This window comes from Parambassis ranga, chromosome 6 (assembly GCF_900634625.1).
Source record: "Parambassis ranga chromosome 6, fParRan2.1, whole genome shotgun sequence".
In the NCBI taxonomy this organism is placed as follows: Eukaryota; Metazoa; Chordata; class Actinopteri; family Ambassidae; genus Parambassis; species Parambassis ranga.
In genome coordinates this window covers 12,314,124-12,335,998 of record NC_041027.1, presented here as the reverse complement: position 1 = coordinate 12,335,998, position 21,875 = coordinate 12,314,124, and the positions used below count along the sequence as shown (strand labels likewise).

Sequence of the window (21,875 nt, the reverse complement as noted above, 5' to 3'; positions counted from 1 at the left end):
AAAGACAGAAAGAACTCTTTAATGTCTGTCAAAGTTTATATTGAGATGCAATAAAGGAGATTAATACCCCGTTCACACTGGGGAAAAAATCTGGCTAAAGCGGGATCCGGGCCTATCCAGATGTATTTTTTCTGAGTGTGAACACCTCGAATCCGGCAGTATCCAGTTTGATTTCAATCCGGCTAGATCCACCCATGAGAGGTGGATCTAGCAATGTGCTACTTCCGGTTCATGGGACAAAAAAACGCACAACGCATGCACACACGCGGTCCTACCATTGACAGTAAAAACTATGGACAGAGCTTCCGTGACGTCACCCGTTTGTTTCTGAAGAGCCGTTTTGAGGCTCGGTGGGAGGCTCTGGGACGTGATGACCGCCGCCATGTTGGCAGCGTCACGTCCGCCAAAATTCTCAAATATGGACAAAGAGGGGGAGCACGAGCGGGGTTTAGGGGGGCGGGCGATCGTGGGAGCAGGAAACTCACGCTGTGATACGTCAACTGTCTGTCACTCAAGCGGCAACGCCCATAATTATGCGTAATTTTAAGTCCGAATACAATTGAAACGAGTTGGTTGTAAAAAAATTCACCCCCCCTACAATTGACACTAGAAGAGAACCTATCATCTGAGACCAGAGTGGTTTTTTGTACCAGGCCGTAAACATGTTAATTTCTGCTGTGAAGTCGGCCATTTTAACATGGGAGTCTATGGGAAATTACTCGCTTTTGGAGCCAGCCCCCAGCTGTTGCAGCGTGAATTACAAGTTTTGACACTTCCGCATGGGCTTCCACTTTGAGCCCCGAAGGTTGCCGCTTGGGTCCTACCACAGCCTGAACGGACTCTGTATATTACGAGGCGCCACCTAGTGGTTTGGAGGACAACAAACACGCTGAATGAAGCCGGATTGAGTGCGGACACAAGTGTGTGCTAGCCAGATTTGAAAATAGGTCTGAACGCATCCAGCTTAAAGGCTGTCTGGGCTCAATCCTACTCTAGCTGGAATGACTTTCTCCAGTGTGAACTAAGTTGGCCCTGGACATGTCGCTGCCCCTTGGTGGTCAGAGGCGGGTGAACAAGAGGCTTGGAGGTGGGGCCCTGGGCCAGTCAGGGGGCCCTCGAGGGCCAACAGACTCTATGTTTGTATTTATATTTTTTTATATGTATATTTACTTTTGAACTAAACAGCATACATGTCTACACTCCACATAGGTTTTTGTTGGTGTCAGGTTATTTATCTCATCATGACTCTACCAGCAAATGAGAATAAAATAGTTTCAACTCTTACATAGTGACACTTGAACGTTGACCCTGGTGCCCAGGCTGCAGCACAAAGGAAAGAAGTCTTCCAGCCATCCAAACGTCCTCATCTCCTGAAAAACACACAAGGCTGATTCAACATCTTGCCAACTTTATTTAAAACAACACTATGGAGGAATAGGAGAATTGCGGGTCTGTCTACAGTCTGGTAAAATGTTTCTATATGCACATTTGTTGACTAGCAGCTGAGGACACTGCCAAACTCCTTCGACGCTGTCATCAGAACTATCGTCAATTAGCTAGCATGTTAGCTTCAAGCTAGCATAAACTTTACTTACTGGTCCAACAGTACCAGTGCCCGGTCACCATCAGGCGGGCCTCACTCATTGTCTTTCAGCTCTGGCCAGGCCGAAAGTAATCCATGTTTTCTTTCACTCCTTTCCTCAGACATCTCCTTTTTCTTTCTGTAGATGAATGTTTGTGTTCGAGGCGCACTCTGCATCAACGCCGTACCAATAGGATGTGCGCATGCTCAGTAGTCTGCCGTACTGTTTTGCGGTAATAGACTTCTTTCTTTCTTCGCTCTTGCCACAAGTTCCAAGGAAAAGACAAAGTGGATTTAAAGTATGGACTCCTCACTCATTTCAACACTTTCTTCGGTTTATATGCTGCTTCAGCCATGACCTTGAACTCTGTTTGCAGATGTAAGTTATGCCGTAAAGTAGAAAAACTGTTGTAGGTTCCGACCCAAACACCGAAGCTTTCCAGTGCCAGTGCAGATACAAAGCAAAGCCTGAGGTGTTATTCAGTCTGTTGTGAGTTGATGTACAATCAGAGTGATTTTTGAAATACACACATTCATCCTGGAGTCACATGATTTACATTAGTTAGCCCCCATGTGGCTAGCAAGGAGCATTACATTTAACATAGAACATAGCATTATGTTATGAACATATTCTTCAACACAAAACTAAGAGACAAATGGTAATTGATAAGAGCTGGATATGAGAAGACGAGAGAAAGACAGTCCAGTAACTCACACACATTAGAGTTCCCTGTACAAACAGTATTTTCTGCACCAAGACAGCAATAGGAGTGGCTGCAGTTAGTTAAGACTGAACACTAGGTGGTGGTATTTGCAGCCACAAACACAAAGACACTGTTAACCTATGTTTAATTTAACAGACTAACAGGCATTTAAAGGCACATACTGGATGTAAATAAAAGGTTTGTGCATTGGTTGAGGAGTTTCTACTGATGTTACAATGTGTATAAAATGATCCTGTTGACATTAGCTTTCATTTTATCTTCTCTGACACATGTAAATGTTTTTTTCCACAGCTAAATCAATAACTAAAAGTCCCAAATCACCCGAATATTATGAAAAAACATTTTTTTGCTAATATTTACAGGTAATATTTTCAGTATTACAGAAATATAATAAATACATATATAAATATAAGAATTATTAGGCTATAAATATATCATAATTTGTTAAAAGTATGTATAATTCACTTACTGCTCATTTTAATCTTATGAAAGCACAATTATTTGTAGTTATAGTTCTGTATATATAGTAATAAAACTGTCTCTGTGCACAGATGCCCTCTAATGGACAAAAAAATGTCATTAAACAAGCCCCAGAGCTCAGAGCAGCGACTCTGAAAATAACTGCCCTAGTTTTTTTCACTTTAAAGTGACTCAGAAACCCAAACAGAGAACAGAGGTCTGTGAATATTAACTTTTATTCAAACTTTTTCTGAACGACGAAAAGACAAACGTCACAGTGATCTGACAAAAAAATAAAAGTGCTTGCCAACACAATCAAACTTGTCTCTCTCTCTCTCTCTCTCTCACAGTAAAAGAAACTAAACAGATGCTACCGTGGTGTTAATTTAAGATGCATATAGGAGACCTGACGACGCCTCCGCTGAAGGCTCCGACTGTGTTACTGCATGATGAAACAGAATCAACACATTCTACAGAAACAACAAACATGCCCATTTCAAAACAACACTACTGCTTGTTATTAAAAATTAGACGAGGATTATGTAGAAATTAGTATCTGGAAAAGTTCCTCTTTTTCGTCTTTTTTGCCTGTTGATGATGATGATGATGATGTGACAGTAGCAAAGGGATTGTAACAGGGTCGTATCATTAGAGTGAGGTGTGCAGACTTGCACAGATACTTATAAATGCAGCTTTTAATTACGAAACACCTGATGTTTTTTATACTTACAAATTAAAATAAATAAGTCAATAAATAAATAAGTTTTTTTTCCCCCAAAACTTACATCTTGAAGCTTTTGCTGCTTCTTTTTTTTTGTTCGCAGTCTTTTGCCGTGATCTATGAAACTTTCCGAACTTTTAATCGTTCATTTAAAAATCAGCAGTTCATTCAGCATCGGACTTTTTTATATTTGATGTGTTGATTTTTGTTTTTCTGACAATGATTTCCAGAAATATTTAAAATGAAGAAATACACGTATTTGCTCACACACTGAGAGCAACATAAGGGAACATGCTGTTAGCTATGAAGCTACAGCTATTAGCTGGCTAGCTTAGATTAGCCTATAAGCTAAGTCCAAGTTCAGGGGCTGCATCCTTGGAAGGATGGAGCTGTCTTTCGTACACTTTGGAATGTCTGTGGAAGACTTCCTGTTTATCGCAGTCCTGTTGCCTAGCAACCTGCAGTTAATGTTTGAAAACTTCGGCAATCAGTCACTTCAGTTTTTTGACGATCGGACAATCACTGTTGGGACGGTGCGACAGAAACAAATGCATCCTTCAAAGGTTGCAGCCAATCAAGTTTGACACGGCAGCTCCTAGACTGGAGCTCTGTAAGCAGTAATGATGCGTTCAAGTTCCCCTGGGAATTTCCACATTCCCAGTAGATTTTTCACAAGGTATAAAAAAGACAAAATGGCTCCTGTTGCTATGATGTTTGTATTGCTTAACATGAACTGACTTGCATTCATAATTAGCAGGCTAACTTCAACTTTTTATGCTATGCTAAGCTAATAAGCTGCTAATTTAGAGCTTCCGAATGTCTCTGCAAATAAGCGTATTTCCTCAGCCGGCGGTGTGAGAACTGCTGATTTGAAACCGTCCTCCTTACACGTGCTTTATAACATTTCACTTTTTAGCTGGATCAGTGCTCGAGGTCATCTTATAAATCATCACTCCATCCTCTGACCCTTCTTCTTCTCCTCCCTTCTCCACACCCTCTGGCCTTGTTTTTTCTAGTGGCAGGCCCACACCAACACAACATCCATCTCTACCACCACCAAAACTTAGACCGTCATAGGAGCATAGGGCTACAATAATACTGGATTTCTACACAAAATACAGTAGTGCTACAATATAAAGAAGGAAAATAATTCCTAATTCTGTGGAGCTTTTTCACAGCTCTGGAGGCCGAAACGTATTGAGAGTGAATCAGTAGAACTGTTCCTCAGGCTTACTGTAAACACACAGAGGGCTGTAACAAAAGTGTTTTTTTTCTCCCTTTAAATCCTATTGAAGATCTCCATCTGACATTGTAAACACAGACACAACATGGCTATAATGTATGCTTTCAATCTGATTTTTGTTCCTCCTTTTTTGCAGCAATGGCACGCAATGTCAGCTGAGAGAACAATAAAGAATAAAAGTGGCAGTAAAACACAGATCTCCTCTGAGCTGGTCCCTCGTAATGTGGTTTTTTAAATTTGCTCCGAATGCGTTTGGGCCTCTGACATCATCGTCCAGGAATATCGCCACCGATCGAGATTAAAACATAATGCTTAGCGTCAAACCCATTTCTCTCCCTCTCTCTCTGGACTCTACCATGAAACCTTCGAAAGAAAAACATTCAAACATATACATTCAAAGCTTTATTTCCAAAGCTCTAACCTTTTCTATGTTCCTCAGGCCAACCCTCACCCTATCCATAAACATAAAACCTACAATTAAATCCCTCTTTGCAGCCTCGCCTCGCCGCCTGAAGCGCTGGTCTAGGAGCTGATGATTTGACCCGACCAGGTCTCGTGCTTAGTGCCTGGATTCAGGTGGGTGATCACCACATCCACAGCTTGGACTTTCTGGTTCTTGGGAGGGATGGGACACACTTTGTATGTGACCTCGTCCCCCTCCATAGGCACGTACTCCCCCTCAATGCTGTCCAGGAGACAAACACAGCATTAAAAACACAAATACACTATCAGGCTGTTCTGATCATAAAGGGCTGACTCACTCTGAGATGTGGACAAAGATGTCCTCTCCTCCGTGAGTGGGACGTATGAATCCATGACCCTGAGACCTGGAGAAGTTTTTACACACCCCTTTAAATACAGGACCTGATTTGGCTCGCACTGTGCTGCAGAGAAAGAGACACATCGCACATTATGACCACGGTTATTTTAAGCTTTGAGTACACTCTCTGCTTCCAGGTCGGTACTCACGCTGAGTATGTTCGGGTGCGTTTGGTAGGCAGTGGACTGGGCAGCTCTCCAGGCTGCGGAGGTTTCCTCTCACGCTCCCAAACCCGGCTGCCCTCCCTCAGGAAGGGGAAGGAGAGCTGCAGGGGGGTGCGTGGGGAAGCGAGAGGCAGCGGTGGGTCTGCCGGCGAAGAGGGATCCTGATCTGACATCTCAGGCTTGATGCAGGTTTTTCTTTCTTTCTTCTTGTTTTGGCAGTGGGACGAGTTCTCAGGTCTCAGAGGGAGGAGGAGGGTTACACCTCCTGCATGGCACGAGTGTTTGGGGAGGGAGTGGAGCTGCAGGTGGAGGAGTCGTGCAGTAAAAAAACCTGCAATAAAGCCAAAGAGACACAGTTTGGTTTCATGTTTTTGCACACAGATGTTGAACATAACAGAGATTTGTAGAGAAGATTGAAGCAATGCCTCTGGACTTGTAGAGTTTTCTTGAAGACGTTTCGCTGCTCATCCAATGGAAACATTTAGTGCTATTGTTTTTTAAGTTTGACCCAGACCCACCCACTGAGGTCCTCACCCACATATAAACCATGTTTCCCCTCCAAACAGTTAGAACTGATGAAGCTGCTTGGATGAGCAGCGAAACGTCTTCAAGAAAACTCTACAAGTCCAGACGCCTTCCTTCAATCTTCTCTACGTGTGATGACCTGGATGACTGAGAATCTTCATCAATCGTCAATAAATATATTCACAATATACAAGACTTCATTGAACCTAAAGCCACAGCAAGTGTTCATTTTATCACCACAGCCCTCTTCTAAGATTAAGATTTACTTTATTAATAAAACCTAATACATTAGGTTATATGTATCCGATGTCATGTGGTTCCACTGGGGATTGAACCCAGGACCTTCTGCGTGTAAAGCAGACGTGATGACCACTACACTATGGAACCTGTGTGCAAGGCTCCTGGTCTACTGACTAGAGGAGCTGCAGACTGCAGCATTTTTAAAACCACGTTATATTTAGAATCAGAATCGTGTTTAATGCCATGTAAGTGAAGGGGATTCACATTACTAGGAATTTGCCTTAGTGATTGGTGCATACATAAAAACATATAATAATAAGAACAAGAGTTTGATTGCCTAGCAACGGCAATCAAACTAATTAACATGAAATAAGATAAAATTAAGGTAAATAAGGTCAAGTAAACAAGTTAAACTAAAAGTAAGGCTATAAATTGACATGACATAACAGACATACAATGAACAGAACATAAAATGAGTGGTGGTTGTAATGGCAAACATAGACCCTTATATGAACGAGTGGAACAGTGTAATAATGTAACAGGTACCACATGGGTCGGTGAGGTGTTACTAGTGTGCAGGTAGTGCAAGATGGAAGTAAACAGTGCAAATAGTCATCAATATGCAGTGACTACACTAAAGTGACCTTGTGAAGTGAGCAGTGTATTAATTACAGTTCAACAGTCCAACAGCAGAGGGGAAGAAGCTGTTCTTGTGGCGTGAGGTTCTGGTCCGAATGGACCGTAACCTCCTGCCTGAAGGGAGTGGCTCAAAGAGTCCATGCCCAGGGTGAGAAGGGTCAGCTGTGATCCGACCTGCACGCCTCAGAGTCCTGGAAACTATTTACAAGCTTATTCTAAGTTTTACTGTAGTTTATCTGTAGTTTACTTCTCTCCCATTGATTGCCGTTGCCCATTGATTGCACATGTTTTTACTGTTATTGATGATGATGACAGCACTTCCTTGCTAACTATTTTAATTCTTTGTTTGCATGAAAGAAAACACTTTGTGTTACAATATTACGATGTGAAAAAAACTATATAAATAAAGATCAATTGATCGATCTACCTTCCTCACCAACATCATTACATTCCTACTCCTAAACCCATCCATCACCTCATCACTTATTAAACTTGTTATAGTCACATTTTGGCGTCGTCTTGATACTAAAACATCAATTACAGTGATTTCAGAATGAGTTTAGCCACCAAATCCAATTATTATTTCATAACAGGACTCTCTCTGACACAGAGGGCTACGGGGCAGGATTGTTTTCCAAAGGTTAAACACAGACATGGGTGTTTTTCTTTGCCTCCTCCTCCTCCTCCTCTACTTGACTGTCAGAGTGAATCCCAGAGGCGCCATCCAATATCACACTCCGTGCCTCTTGCTGACAGTCTAAATATAGTCGTGTGGGGTGAGATTATCTTTGAAGTGGACAGCCTGTATTGTATCGGGACGTATGGCCTTAAAGTTCCATGTTTTGCGTGTGTAAACACAGCCAAGATGAAGATGAAGGGATTATATTTGGACATATTGTAAATATTTAATATAAAATAAACACGAAACATGTCTTAATGGTTCTATTTTCCCTTCTATCATTCAAAAAACAAAGATTCAAATGCCCCTCTGTATCATCACACTTTGATTTAATCTCTCCAGATTATAAACTCATTTTTAGGAAGAAGATCCTGCAAATGGCTGACGAGCGAGGCCACATCTGTCACCGGGGTGCCAACCAGGAGGACAGCATGACCGATGGATGACAGAGCATAAATATGTAGCCTGAATAATTCAGGACCTTGACCGGGCCGGAGCTGCCATGTAGCAGTATGATCAGCTAATGGACTTCTTTTAATGAGGCTGGAGTTGTTGGAGCTTTTGAATCAGGAGGGAGCTGAGAGAAGACAGACAAAAGGCCAAAAGCAGCTCCCTGTGTGTGAAACCAGGGCACTGTGGCCATCTGCATCAGCATGGGAGACACGTCAACTGCTCTGCACACACACTCACACACACACACACACACACACTGAGCCTTTCTTTAAACTTGAAATCAGCCTTTAAGGAGACAAACAGCCTGTGTTATGGTATAATTTGTTTGAATACGAGGCTGGCACTGCCTCAATTATTCATGACAAAATAAGAGCCCTTCAGGCAGGTTGTTTCCAGAACATTCTCACACTGTGGCAGCTTGAACCAAAGAAGGCGAGAGGATGCTCCAAATAAAATCTGACACCAAATCCCTCCTCTGCGTTTAAAAAAAAAATAAAGCCTTAACAGAGGAGTCAATGTGAGCTCTGTGTTAAGGACGCCGGCTTCTAAAACACACATACGACCACGAACCGACGCCGTCTGAGAGAATAAAGGGCTGGAATGCGTAAAAGCCGGGCTACAAATCACTAATAAAACCCGATCGATGATACTTACTGGTGAAAGCCCGCCGATCAGCTGCCAGTCAGGCGTGATGTGATGAAGGGTTAATTATGTAATTAAATCCGGTGGAAGCTGCGGAGACATGTGCTGGGTTAGTCCGTGGATCTTGGTATGGATGCGGCGCACACAGGCGGGATGAAAAGGAGGCAGCAGAGATGGGGCGGGGGGTGCAGGGGGTTACTGTGCTGACAACAACAGCGGGCTTCACCACCACAGTCCGGCCTTTGTTCTCTGCACGGATGGAAACACTTCTTAGTGTTTTTACCAGTCTGTGGAGTTTAAACTGATTATTATTTTATTATGTGAGGTTGTGGTAAAGCCCGCTATTGATGTTATGTTGGGGGTGGGGGGGCGCAAAACTCTGATTCCTTTTCAATGGACCACTTCCTTCCTGGAAGCTTATGACATCATACAATGAAAAGGGCCAATTTAAAGTCTGCAGACATGACACTCCCACTCCACCTAACCCAAAACAATAAAAAGTGTCTGTAAAAAGAGGTTTAAATGTGATTTCACGGGGCTTTTATTTTGAAATTATAACTGAGGAAAGCCATAAGATACATTATGAGGTGGGTTAGTGCTCTGTGAGAACAGAGGGATTTTCTATTCATTTAAATCTGAATGTAAACTCACAATATAACATTTGACAGGGCTTTTATTTTGAAAGTATTACCAGATGAGTGGGCTGGTATTGTTATGCAGAATTAAATGGCCATTTTTGTATTCTTAATTATTTATTATTGACATATTGACACGGTGCTTTGACAACTTGTCTTTTATTTTGAAATTCTAACTGAGGAAAGCCATAAGATACATTATGAGGTGGGTTAGTGCTCTGTGAGAACAGAGGGATTTTCTATTCATTTAAATCTGAATGTAAAGTCGATATATAACATTTAACAGGGCTTATATTTTGAAAGTATTACGAGATGAGTGGGCTGGTATTGTTATGCAGAATTAAATGGCCATTTTTATTCTTAATTATTTATTATTATATTGACACGGTGTTTTGACAACTTGTCTTTTATTTTGAAATCTGTTGCTCCTACCGTAATACACAGTCTAAATGCGCACAGCAAAACAACGTGGAGGCTCGTTTGGACGTGTTTTTGAAGTGGAGGGTGGTGTAACCGCAATTTGAAGCTGATATTATTCACAAAGATCGTCCGGTAGCACTTTTTTTTTTAAAATCGTGACAGGTGGTTCCGGCTGCTTATACCCATGAGGTGTTCTGTTTTAAGGTTTAACCACGCAGTGTCTGATCCAGCTCTCCACCCTCTCTCTCTGTGTATCTGTAGTTACTGTGGAATGGGAAGGTGTCTCGGTATGTTATACACGGAAGTGTGAATGACAGGAGGCTGGTGCGTCTCATATCAAAGACAGCATCTGATCACAGCTGGAAGCTCAACATGGCACCCAAGGACCCTCTCCTCGGCACTCTGAAAGGTAAGCATCAATACCAGATGATGCCTCATCATGATGGCTCCGCTGTACAGGCGGCTGATTGCATCGCGTCTCAGAAGCTTTCCATTAAAAGCATCAGCCACAACTTGTGCCTCTGTGATAACATGGATCACAGGTGTGTGTCATCTGCATTCCCTCCAGTGTGCGTCCTGAACCTGCAGTCAGATGGGGAGGTGGTGACAGACTCCAACCCTCACCTCGCCTCCTGCTGTGAGCTCCTGGAACTGGTCCTCAGGAAGGGGCTCCAACGTCAGTTCAGTTTTTGAGTCATATTTTTCTGATCATCATTGATGAATGTCGGAGTGTCATTTGTGTGTTTTGCTTCTTCTCCAGAGCCGGTCCTCAGTCTGGTACACAGAGATTACTGGCAGTGTTTTGAACAGCTTCCCCAGCAAGATGCCTGTGGCAGGTAACAGCACCCTGATGGATTGATAGGGAGCATGTTTACATGTCTGTACTGGAGATCTAAGGACTGCCGTCCCCCTGTGTGTGTGTATGTAGGCTCTCTGCTCTGTCCCTGGCGGTTGAGCAGACCAGAGTTTGCAGGAAGCTGCTCTCGGCTCAGGGCCGAGGACGGTACCTGCTCAGGCTGGCCCTCAGCCGCAAGGTCCTGCCGCAGTTCTTCACACATCTGCTGCACACACCCAGAGTCCTGGAGGTCAGACAGCACAATATGACTCCTCTGTTTGTAAATTACTTACATGTACACATGCATTGGTTGACATATTTTCTTGTCACCCTTCCAGTGGTACAGCTCGACTTTATCCATACTCAGGAATGAGGAATTTGTTGGTGAGGGCTTGCACGAAAGGAGGAAATTCTTATCAGCAGCACCTGATTATCTTGCATCCAACATCAACACCTGTTCTTCCTTTCCCCAGAGCCGTTTATGTCGCTGCTGCTCGTCCTTTCTCAAATGGACTTCAAACTTGACATGGAGGTCAGAGCTTGTCCTATATGCTAAGAAAACGCATCATAGATCCATTTCACTAATACACATTTCTGCTTTCTTCATATAGAACTGCAGTTTTTTAGACGAGAGCTGGCTCCTACCAGTAAGAAAAGAGATTCATGTTACACATCTCACAGAATTGTAGGAGCTGTATTGATGGATATTGTCTTTCTGGATGTTTTTTAGGTGTGTGAGATGTATGAAGTCGTGCCTTGTCGGGAGGTAGGGATGGTGTTAAGGTTTGTATTTTTACAAAAAGACATTTTTTTCTGCATAAAAAAAAACAAAACAAGTTGCATAACTGCCACCATCTGCATCATCTATGCATGGCGGTTGTCAGGTATCTCAGCGGGCGCGTCTTTGTCATTGAACTGACACCCGGCAGTCAGGCTGACGTGGACAAATTCATCTCTCCAGGTGACATCATTGATGAGATTAATGGGACATCATTGAGGAATTCCAAAAATGGACAGGTGAGTATAGGATTTATACATCTTGCATTATAAGTCTTATGTTGATATTTAGGTTCAGGGTGCTGTTGTTTCCTTTCTGTCTTGTTAATGAATACCTGACAGGCTGTGACATTATGTATTTTCCACTGTAGCTGCACCCTAATCTGCCGGTGTAACTGCAAACACTTGCATGGGTGTGGGCAGCTTGTTAACATGGTAAACATAGCCGCATTTATAAGGCTAAACCCTAATCCAAAATGGAAGCCTGCATTAACCTCACTTTTAACGTATACACTATCCTTTTTGTCCAGGCTGGAGTGGTCCTCTCCCGGTTTAAAGGCAGCCCTCTTTCCATCCGTGTTTTAAGGTGGAGAGCCCAGGATGGAACGGTGTATCGGCCCCTTATAAAACCCCTGCGGGCCCTGCAGGTGGAGAACCCAGCTCTGCAGCTTGGTCCTGCTCCCTCACAACAAACGACCAGCACAGAGCAAAAGCCTCCTCCGTCACAGTGTCTCAAAGAGGGCAGGCAAGTGATATGAAGTACACACTGATGCCTCACAATGAAGGATTCTAGCCACCCACATGATGACAGATACTAACTTCTCCTCAACAGGATTGTGTACATTGTGCAGTACCTGGGGAAAGCAAACATTGGATTGGTAAATAGCCGTTTGTATATAGTTGTATTGAATCATTGTTTATACCGTTGTGTCCTATAAATGCTGTTTTTCTTTTAGTTTGGAGGGAAGGAGGTGCTGCAGCATGCAATTCCACAGGTGTTGCAGAAAAACCTGCCCAGCAAGGTAATGAAAGCACTCCTCTGCCTGAGGCCACACCGATCCTTGTGGATGTTTGCTTCTGTTCTGTGTCTCAATCACTGTAATTTGTCCCACAGGAGGTGCTTTTAGATATGAAGGAAACACATTTAACGTGCACGGAAAGAAACAGTAAACAGGTAAGTAAAGTCGCCAGGATTAAAGCCGCAAACAAAAACAAAACATCCTAATTTTCTCATGTGTCCTCAGGAGCTGTTTGAGCATCACTATCCTGAGATTTCATGTGTAGGGAGATATGCTCAACCGGACTACACAATATTTGCATTCTGTGTGGCGTAAGTATTTACACACTCTAGACACAGCCAGTGTTGATGTTGCAGTGTTAAAGAGAGGATTTAGGTCACACCCCTCTGAAGACAGGATGTGGTGATGCAATAATCAGCTCTGTTGTCATTGGCTGGACACAGATGTCATCTAAGCACATGATTGGCTCTGTTCACAGAGACTCCCCAGAAACCCCACAGACAACAGGATTCTGCTGTGTGGCGCTCCGAGCCAGCACCATCAAGGAGTGCGAGGACATCGTCTGTCGGATCGGTATGGCACAACTGCAACAATAAATAATCAGTTAACCTTTTCTGTATCATAATAGTTTTCATGTTCGTTCACAGCTACTGGGTTCAAGCACACCGAGTGGTTTGTATGACAAATCACCAGCGGAGGTCGACTCATTTACACTTTGTAAATAAAGACGTGTAGTGAAAACACACTGAATCAAGTGTCGGAATATTAACACCACAGAACACATGTTTCTACCCATAAAGACCTTTAATAGAAAGACATGTGACAACATTTCATAAATAGTATTAAATGTAGCTGCCAAGATTTTATGTTGGAAAAACATGTAAAAAGCTGTCCAGAAAAATACAGAGGGATCTGCAGTGTGCCTCTTCACCGAGCACAGAGGATCAAGCCAATACCCTGACACTGCAGTGAGGCCTATGAGCACGACATGCTGGCATTGTGTGGTAGTGGTAGGTGGGTGGGTAAATAAACTTTGGCTCTCTCATGGAAGATGTGAAGAAATCATCCTCGTTTCAAAAAGACCACTCCATCCCCCAGAAGGAGCCCCGACACCCACAAAAACTGAGTGAGTGGTGCAGTAATGATACATCTAGTATGACCCATGATGGATAAATAGGTAGATAGATACTCCCGCTGCTACCCTAAGTGTACTCAGGTTTGTGGAATGGTTGACGCATCTCTAAAAATACAAAATTCAAAAGAAATTTAAAAAAAAGGATAAAAATGTCCACAAAATGGTTAAGTATGATAAATAGGAGCATTTGTGGTGACAATGACAACCACTTAAGCCCTCTCTCCCCTTATCCTACGGGCCAGCTGGATGTCTTTGGGCATGATGGTGACACGTTTTGCGTGGATGGCGCACAGGTTGGTGTCCTCAAACAGACCCACCAGGTAAGCTTCACTGGCCTCCTGTTGAAAGGAAGAAAAAAGTTCAGGAGAGTGAAGTGTTGCTCAAATGGCTCCGTCATTGCTAGTCTGCATATGTTCATACACATTTACCTGAAGGGCACCAATCGCAGCGCTCTGGAAGCGCAGATCAGTCTTGAAATCCTGGGCGATTTCTCTCACCAGGCGCTGGAAGGGCAGCTTGCGGATAAGCAGCTCAGTGGACTTCTGGTAACGACGAATCTCCCTCAGAGCGACAGTTCCAGGCCTAGAAAACAAAACAAAACGACATCAAACAAGCTGCAAATATAGTGACAGGTTTAAAGCAGGGCTCATGGTTATTGACAAACCTGTAACGATGAGGCTTCTTCACGCCTCCAGTGGACGGTGCACTCTTCCTAGCTGCCTTGGTAGCCAGCTGCTTCCTTGGCGCCTTTCCTCCAGTAGATTTACGGGCAGTCTGCTTGGTACGGGCCATCTCGTACTAACTATAAAAGCGACAACAACATTAATATTAAATTTGCGTTCATCGTGTGCATGAATTTGGATCAGTCGCATAGACAGTCATATAGATGCGAAGCTAACATGCTAACGTGTAGCTAGCTGAAAACACAGCTCCCCTCCCCCAAGGCTGTTACTACTGGGAGGCGACGGCTTCTCATTAGTAACAACACTACACCCATCTACGAGCAAAGCTGGTCATTATATAAATATGACGCAGATTGTTCAATCATAACATGCACTATAAAAAACTTCGTGACTTTTATGCTACAGTTTAAGCTAGCTCCCTCGTCTGAGGCCGACTCCAAATAAGAGACAATGGCGTCAAAACACTCGGCGCTCAAACCAGCCCGGCCAGTCAGGCTTTTCTTTTTCGACTTCGCCATTTTCAGTTTCATCCCGAACGACATTGCCACCCGAGTCCGCCAAACACTAGAAGCCTACACATAAAAAACCGTAGCCAATAAACATGTTGTAATTAATATCAGACATCACCCGCTTTCCCCTGCTTCAAACAGAATTTGGTTCGTTTGACGTCTATAGTATTATATAAGGCAGTGACGCTAAACGATAAACGTCTTTTAGCCTCCATTGTTCTATTTATAGCTAGCCCCACTGTTAGCAACTCGACACGTTAGCCTCACAAATCCCTATAAACACAAACATAATATCGACACAGCACTCGACAACAGTTAACCCGGCACAAAATAAACAAAATGAGGCAATCTCGTTACCTTTGAGGGCGTCTGTTAATGCAATAAAAGCCGCAAATGACAATCCAACGACGATCACCGACCGAACGAAGGCGATTTTGTCTATGGAACGAACGAGGCCGACTATTAATACTTTGTCGTGACGTCACTGTTGTAGAAGAATACTACACTCTCATTGGCTTTCCCATCATAATTGACATGCCGCAAAGCCAATAGGATTAGCGGACACGTAACATGGACGATAACTCAATTATTGTTTGATTGTCTTCTGTTTCTGCTGTCTAAAAACATGATATATGCAGCTATATCATATTATATATATTCACATTTCAGCAGAATGTTGTGATTTACACAATTATAAAGGACGTTAGGAATGGACTTCATATCCCATAATTCCAAGTTGTGTGTAGTTGTCCCCTTTTTTGCTACTAGTACTTCCCCTTGTTTTGCGCAGGCTCACATCGTCGTAGAATGCGGATTTCGAAGCTAACGAGAATAGCTAGCCAGTAAGCTAAAAACAATCTTCTTGTTGTTAGGCTTCAAACGGGTAAAATGTCTAAAACACACGCACAGCCCCCATCATCTTCGGCAGCGACGACTACCGGGGGACCCTCTTCGTCCTCTTCGTCTTCGCCCGCAGGGGGGTCGACATCTCCCGCAACTGTGCTGAACGCACAGCCCGAGAAACCTCAACATTACACGTACGTAGCTAGTTAGCTGGAATCGCTAGTGTACACAACCTCACGTGTAAGCGTAAACACCAGCCGTAGCTAAAAAGTAGTTCGAAAAATGTTTTTGTAACTTTGTTTAAAATGACAGAACCAAGCCTGCTAAGTGATGATATGCGTGGTAACCGAAGCAGGAATTGATAAAGAGGCCTAACGTTACTCACTTTCTTAAAGACAACATTTAGGTTGTGTTGATGTGTGTGTAGTGTTTAGTATATATTATTCTTGTTTAGCTACATCATACTAAACGCTTATGTTTGTCATCACAATAGGAGCTAGGTTCAGATTAGGCAGATATGGGTCTTTGGGAGTAACATCATAACAAGCAGACATAGTGAAAGCATTACAGGTTAATATGAATATATCATCGTTCATGTAAGGAGGCAGTGATATTATATATGTTTCTGTCTTTGTTGTTGCTTCTCTTCCCTCAGATATTTGAAGGAGTTCAGAACTGAACAGTGCCCCTTGTTCGTACAACACAAATGTACACAGCACCGGCCTTTTTCCTGCTTCCACTGGCATTTCCTGAACCAGCGGCGCCGCAGACCCATCCGCAGACGGGACGGCACCTTTAACTACAGCCCAGATGTTTACTGTACTAAATATGATGAGGGGACAGGAACATGCCCTGATGGAGATGAGTGAGTGAAACTGAGGCTTTTGGCGCATCCCAACATGTTTACATACCTCATACCTCAGAATCAACAAGACTTTGTTGGAGTTTGTGCAGTTGTGTGAGTCTCTCGTAATGCAGTGAGATTTCTTGTGTGATAAGGTTCAGATTTCAGGATTGTTTTTATCGGCCACTTAAGTCATAGAAGGTTAAAACCTGTTCATATCCAAACCGTCATCCCTGTCCAGTTACAAACATTTGGGTGAGACACACACCTTCTTGTGAAGAATATGTGAAGCATGATCTTCACAGCAAGCTTTAGCACCTATTAAATCCCTCTGTAGGACTTTCTTCCACTGAAACGTGCAGAGCTGTTGTGGTTTTAACATCAGACATTTACAGACAAAGAAAATGTAAATACAAAGGCCAGAAGGTGATTTCAGAATGCCGCTGGGATAACTTTAAAACATGCTAATGAACGACTTTGTGGCGTGCTAAGTGTACCATTAGACTGTTCTTTTCAGACTCAGAACGGTCAATTGCTGCCATTATGCAAACGTGTTGAGGGCTTCTTAACATTAGATGTATATTTCTTAGTCAGAGGAGATATTTCTTAAGTCAGAGGGACAGTAAACACAAAAATACATTCTCATCTTTCAAACATTACAGTTTAATGGCTTGTGATCCTAATTTATTTTGTAAAATATAAAAAATAGTCTTTCAGATAGATTAAATTAAAGTGTAGATATCTTTTATGTAGAAATAATGGTGTTGACAAATTTGTTCTGCCCAAATGTATAACAATTGTTTAAAAAAGCTTGTCTTAATATTTTGAATGTGATTTCATTCTTTGTTCCAGGTGCCCATTTTTACATCGAACAGCAGGCGACACAGAGCGCAGATACCATCTCCGTTACTATAAGACCGGATCATGTATCCATGAAACAGATTCAAAAGGCCACTGCAGCAAAAATGGATCCCACTGTGCCTTCGCTCACGGATCGCATGACCTGCGGAGCCCTGTTTATGATATCCGGTGGGCAAAATTAAATCTTTTTTAAAAAGAAAAATCTGTTATGTATGTCCTTACACGTTGTGTTTTTTACAGAGAGGTGCAAGTGATGGAGTCGCAAGGAGGCTCAGGGGCCTCGGAAGGAGGTGGAGGAGACGGACAGTCAGGACAGGCAGCGAGTACAGCCCTGATAGAGAAGATTCTGAGTGAGGAGCCACGCTGGCAAGGTGAGGTGTTACCGGTGAGATCTGAAATATGAAGACCAAAGAGGCACCTTTGCTTCATATCGCTCTGTATCTCCTCAGATAACAACTACGTGCTGTCCCACTACAAGACGGAGCTCTGTAAGAAGCCACCTCGCCTGTGTCGCCAAGGGTATGCCTGTCCATATTACCATAACAGCAAAGACAGGAGGCGCAGCCCGCACAAGCACAAATACAGGTCTGGTCTATCATGGCGTGAACGGAGATGAAATGTGTGTATAACAGTGTGTCTAGTTTTAACTAGATCCGGATTGTTGTCGCTACAGAGCGTTGCCGTGTCCAGCTGTGAAACAGAGTGAAGAATGGGGAGATCCCAGTAAATGTGAGGGAGCAGAGGGATGTCAGTACTGCCACACGAGAACAGAACAGCAGTTCCATCCAGAGGTGGGTCTGTTTCCACCGAGATCGTACAGAGACCACTCCAGGTAAAAGCAGTGATAAATATAAATGTGTTTTATCTCCTCATAGATCTATAAATCCACCAAGTGTAATGACATGCAGCAGTGTGGCAGCTGTCCTAGAGGGCCCTTCTGTGCCTTTGCCCATGTTGAAAGTAAGTCCCCACAACAGCAGCTCTACACTCACTTACAAGTATTTAATGATTCATTTTGTCATTTTTATGGTTTTTAAACCTCATCTAGAGCCCTTTGGTCCCGAGGAGCCATCGTTCCCCAACCCCAGCTCCCCTCCACCTCCTAGACCTCCAGACCCTCTTCCTGTCCAGGAGGCTCCATCGTCAAGTCCCAGTAGTCACAACATGGGGCCTGTGCCTTGTTCCGTGCCAGACCCCTTCTCCCCCTCTGTAGGGTCATGTGTGGCAGAGCAGGGGCTGCTGGGTAGTGTTTTGTCTTTGTGTGAGGACATGGTTGGTGCAGCAGAGCCTCTGTCTCCGTGGGCAGGAGAGGGAGGGTATGGCCGGGCGCCTGGGTTTGAGCGGGAAGACCAGGTAAGGAGGATAAGTGCACTAAAGGGGGGAACATTAGGACATTAATAACAATGATTTTTTTAGTGTAGTAATGTTTCATCTTCATGGTTTCAGGCTAAGCAGAGAAGTTTTGCTCTTGAGCAGCGAAACAGAGAATTTGCACCAACACAAATTAAGCAGGTAAAATCACAACACCATGAACACGCTTTTTTTTGTTCTACGAACAATAAAATATCACAGCATGCATTTTGTCTTCTTCAGGACCTGTCTGTGTTTCTGCCGGTCGGCAGCCCTTTGAGTCTGTCCTCCAGCATCCCCTCCAGTCTGGCTGCCACACCACCCAGCCCCGCCCCCCTCGGTCCTCACGGATCCAGCATCGCCTCGGGCATGAATGCTAACGCTCTGCCCTTCTACCCCACCAGTGAGACTGTAGAGTCAGTTGTTGGTAAGTAAGGACACACAAAGCTCGGCATTTATGTAGTCAAATTTAAATCTGAGAGGGAAATTGTGTCACATTTGTGTCACAGAGTCGGCCCTGGATGACCTTGACCTGAATGATTTTGGTGTGTCAGCATTGGAGAGAAGCCTGGAGAGCAGCTCTGGTCTGCCCAGTGTGGGAGTGATGCTGGGTATTTCACATATGATGTCACATCGTGTACATGAGCACCTGGTAGTGTGCACATATCTATGAAAATAGTTCCGCTGATTGTTTTTTTCTTTTTCTTTTTACAGGAGGTAGCCAGCTTCAGAGTTCCGCTCCAGTCAACATCCCAGGGTCTTTCAGCAGCTCCGCTCCTTTTAGCTCCCCTTCACCATCACCCCCAGTGAGGCCGCATGCTTCGCCGTTCTTCTCCACTCATCTATCACAACCTGGCCAATCGGAGAGCACCTTCCTCGGACCATCTCATAGTTCTTTAGGTTTGTCGGATTACATTAAAGATGTCATAGATGGATGTTGTGGTTTTCTAATATTTACTCCTCTCTTTGTAGGTCTTAATGGAATGAGCACTAATATATGGGAGCACTTTCCTTCAGGCCAGGGTTCACCTGGTACACCCCCTACCCTGCTGCCTTCTGTGCCCTGTGCAGAGACTAACAGGCTCAAACAGGAGCTGGAGGAAGCACACAGGGCTTTAAAGCAGTGGGGTCACAGCTGGCGACACACAGCTCAGGTAGGTAGGTAGTGGGGTATGTGTGTGTGTGTGTGTGGAATGGTTGTGTTAGTGTAATGACAAGTCAAGTTTAAGAGGGTAACAAATAATAGTTCTTATTTCTATTTGCAGTCGTGGGCAGCTCTTAAAGCAGACGCAGAGGAGTCTCGTGCCCATGCGGCACGTTTAGCCATGGAAGCAGAGCGAGCCAGGCAGGCAGAGGAGGACGCGCAGAGACAGGTTTCTCTCCTGCAGGAGGCGCTGGAGAGCTTAAGGAACGGAGACAATCCCCATCTTGCACTGCACCAACTCCAGCTGCTACACCGATTGCCGCTAGAGTCGGTCCTCAGTTTACAGGCTCAGCTCTGTAGCTGTTTACACGCCGTGGAACAAGTAAGACTACAAGTCACATGTGTGTCTCTGTGACGATCCCTGGGCCTGCTGGTTGCTGTGTTCCCATAATGCTTTTCTCTAAGGTTTCCCTTGTGTGTGTGTTGGAGCAGGTGGTGTACAGGAAACAGAGACAGTGTTGCGTGACGTGTGGGGAGCAGGGCTCGGTGTCGCTGCCCTGCAGCCACGGACTACAGTGCGAGAGCTGCTCCACCTCCACAGAGTGCCCGCTCTGCCCAGAACAGACCCTGGAGCAGCAGCTCTCTTGACCTTGCTTCTCCGTTGGACCACCGCAGCAGATTCCAAACCAGTCAGTCCTGATTCTACAGATACCAGCCTCTGCGTCCTGGCAGCGCGTTACACGGAGATCTCTTTGTGATAACAGCATTAGCACTGATCTGGTTGTGTACTTTTAAGATGATGTTTACTGATAAATGACCAGCTTAGTGAGCAGCAGCCACTAAGTCAAAGCTCTTAATGAGGAATTTAGGATTAATAATGTTACCCATGGAACACAGTACCTTTTTACTAGTTATCGCTTTTGACCAGAAACACTGTTCTTTACCTCTCTGCTCTACTGGCCTGCTGTTATTTCTTCTCTAACTTAAACATTTATCCGCATAGATATAAATCCTGTATTCTCAAAGCATAATCTAAAGCAGACATACTCTCTGGAGTGTTATCCATCCATCTGGATAGTTTCAGGGTGATTTGCTGAGGTGTAAGTGTCTCCACTGTCATTTTATCGTCCCAAGATTTTTGGCACTACAAGTATTTCATATACAAGCTTGAACATTTAGCTGTTCTAATATCCAATTCAAGGAGTCAGCAAAGACCTCCGAATCAGATGGATGGATGACACAGCAGCTCTTTTAATGATTTTTTTTCGAGCCATCTTAACAAAACCAACAGGTCTGACTAAAAACACTTAAAGGGCAATGATCGTACATGGCTACAGCCAAAAAAAAAGGCCGTCTGCTGGTAGCACTTAGATTATATCAAAATTGTTCTTTCATTTAGATTTTTTTAATGTTTTCCTTTTTTTTTTAGAAAATTAAATTTGTCAAATAATGTTCAATAGTAAAAAATATTTAAAAAAAAGAGTAATATTTCTTTACATTTACAACAGATGGCCTCTGTTTAAAGCACTCAGGTTTTCTCTAGTATTCTACATGGAACTGGAAGAGGAAAGCACGTCAGCAGTCGAGGCAAACATTCATGTGTAGTCTTTGAAATTACATATTTTTAATTTTTACTTTCCATGTTTACTTAAACGTACATATTTTTGTTCAAAGCGGCCCTATTGCAATCTTTAAAAAAAAAAAAAATCAATGTGGGACAGATTACTCAGCCAAACTTTTTTTTTTTTTTTTTTTTACATTTGTAGTAATCTTTGACATTTCATCATGTCAACTGTAGTCTAATATATATAAATATACACACACACACACACACACATAGTTAAGTGATGTCATACTTATCTCTTTGCACTGATTAGACAAAACATCAGGAAGCATACAGATATGAAGAGCTGTGTGAGGTTCAAATG

At 43.5% G+C, this 21,875-nt stretch overlaps 4 protein-coding genes and 1 non-coding gene across 8 annotated transcripts; 2 read left to right on the top strand and 3 right to left on the bottom strand.

Moving 5' to 3' along the window:
- Positions 1 to 3,261: 3,261 nt before the first annotated feature.
- Positions 3,262 to 9,033, bottom strand: csdc2a (cold shock domain containing C2, RNA binding a). The gene is made up of 4 exons (XM_028407706.1): positions 8,905 to 9,033; positions 5,700 to 6,045; positions 5,492 to 5,614; positions 3,262 to 5,415 (listed from the first exon to the last, which is right to left on the bottom strand). The coding sequence occupies exons 2-4, from the start codon at positions 5,885 to 5,887 to the stop codon at positions 5,253 to 5,255; spliced, it is 474 nt and encodes a 157-aa protein (XP_028263507.1). The 5' UTR covers positions 5,888 to 6,045; positions 8,905 to 9,033; the 3' UTR covers positions 3,262 to 5,252.
- Positions 6,554 to 6,626, bottom strand: trnav-uac (transfer RNA valine (anticodon UAC)). Its single transcript has one exon. It is a non-coding gene; the product is annotated as a tRNA-Val (tRNA).
- Positions 9,034 to 9,985: 952 nt separating the features above from the next.
- On the top strand, positions 9,986 to 13,277 carry LOC114437601 (uncharacterized). Of its 2 annotated transcripts, none has more exons than XM_028408399.1 (17): positions 9,986 to 10,109; positions 10,209 to 10,356; positions 10,516 to 10,623; positions 10,708 to 10,783; positions 10,876 to 11,032; positions 11,121 to 11,166; positions 11,256 to 11,314; positions 11,394 to 11,429; positions 11,513 to 11,565; positions 11,667 to 11,799; positions 12,090 to 12,304; positions 12,392 to 12,437; positions 12,516 to 12,581; positions 12,674 to 12,733; positions 12,804 to 12,889; positions 13,057 to 13,151; positions 13,226 to 13,277. In XM_028408399.1, exons 2-17 carry the CDS (start codon positions 10,320 to 10,322, stop codon positions 13,258 to 13,260), a joined length of 1,308 nt encoding a protein of 435 aa, XP_028264200.1. In that variant the 5' UTR covers positions 9,986 to 10,109; positions 10,209 to 10,319; the 3' UTR covers positions 13,261 to 13,277. The 2 variants fall into 2 exon arrangements, with proteins under 2 accessions (XP_028264200.1, XP_028264201.1); XM_028408400.1 differs by having other exon boundaries at positions 10,025 to 10,109; positions 10,178 to 10,356.
- Positions 13,278 to 13,363: 86 nt separating this feature from the next.
- On the bottom strand, positions 13,364 to 15,404 carry LOC114437241 (histone H3.3). Its single transcript, XM_028407811.1, has 4 exons — positions 15,263 to 15,404; positions 14,378 to 14,515; positions 14,142 to 14,295; positions 13,364 to 14,051 (listed from the first exon to the last, which is right to left on the bottom strand). The coding sequence occupies exons 2-4, from the start codon at positions 14,503 to 14,505 to the stop codon at positions 13,923 to 13,925; spliced, it is 411 nt and encodes a 136-aa protein (XP_028263612.1). The 5' UTR covers positions 14,506 to 14,515; positions 15,263 to 15,404; the 3' UTR covers positions 13,364 to 13,922.
- A 301-nt stretch (positions 15,405 to 15,705) lies between these two features.
- On the top strand, positions 15,706 to 21,870 carry unk (unk zinc finger). Of its 3 annotated transcripts, none has more exons than XM_028407826.1 (15): positions 15,706 to 15,942; positions 16,404 to 16,613; positions 17,445 to 17,621; positions 17,694 to 17,824; positions 17,903 to 18,038; positions 18,127 to 18,244; positions 18,329 to 18,413; positions 18,502 to 18,806; positions 18,900 to 18,965; positions 19,047 to 19,230; positions 19,313 to 19,414; positions 19,518 to 19,703; positions 19,776 to 19,957; positions 20,069 to 20,329; positions 20,440 to 21,870. In XM_028407826.1, the coding sequence occupies exons 1-15, from the start codon at positions 15,794 to 15,796 to the stop codon at positions 20,593 to 20,595; spliced, it is 2,448 nt and encodes an 815-aa protein (XP_028263627.1). In that variant the 5' UTR covers positions 15,706 to 15,793; the 3' UTR covers positions 20,596 to 21,870. The 3 variants fall into 3 exon arrangements, with proteins under 3 accessions (XP_028263627.1, XP_028263626.1, XP_028263628.1); XM_028407825.1 differs by having other exon boundaries at positions 20,437 to 21,870; XM_028407827.1 differs by lacking the exon at positions 20,440 to 21,870 and having other exon boundaries at positions 19,776 to 19,961; positions 20,069 to 20,228.
- The last annotated feature ends 5 nt before the right edge of the window (positions 21,871 to 21,875 follow it).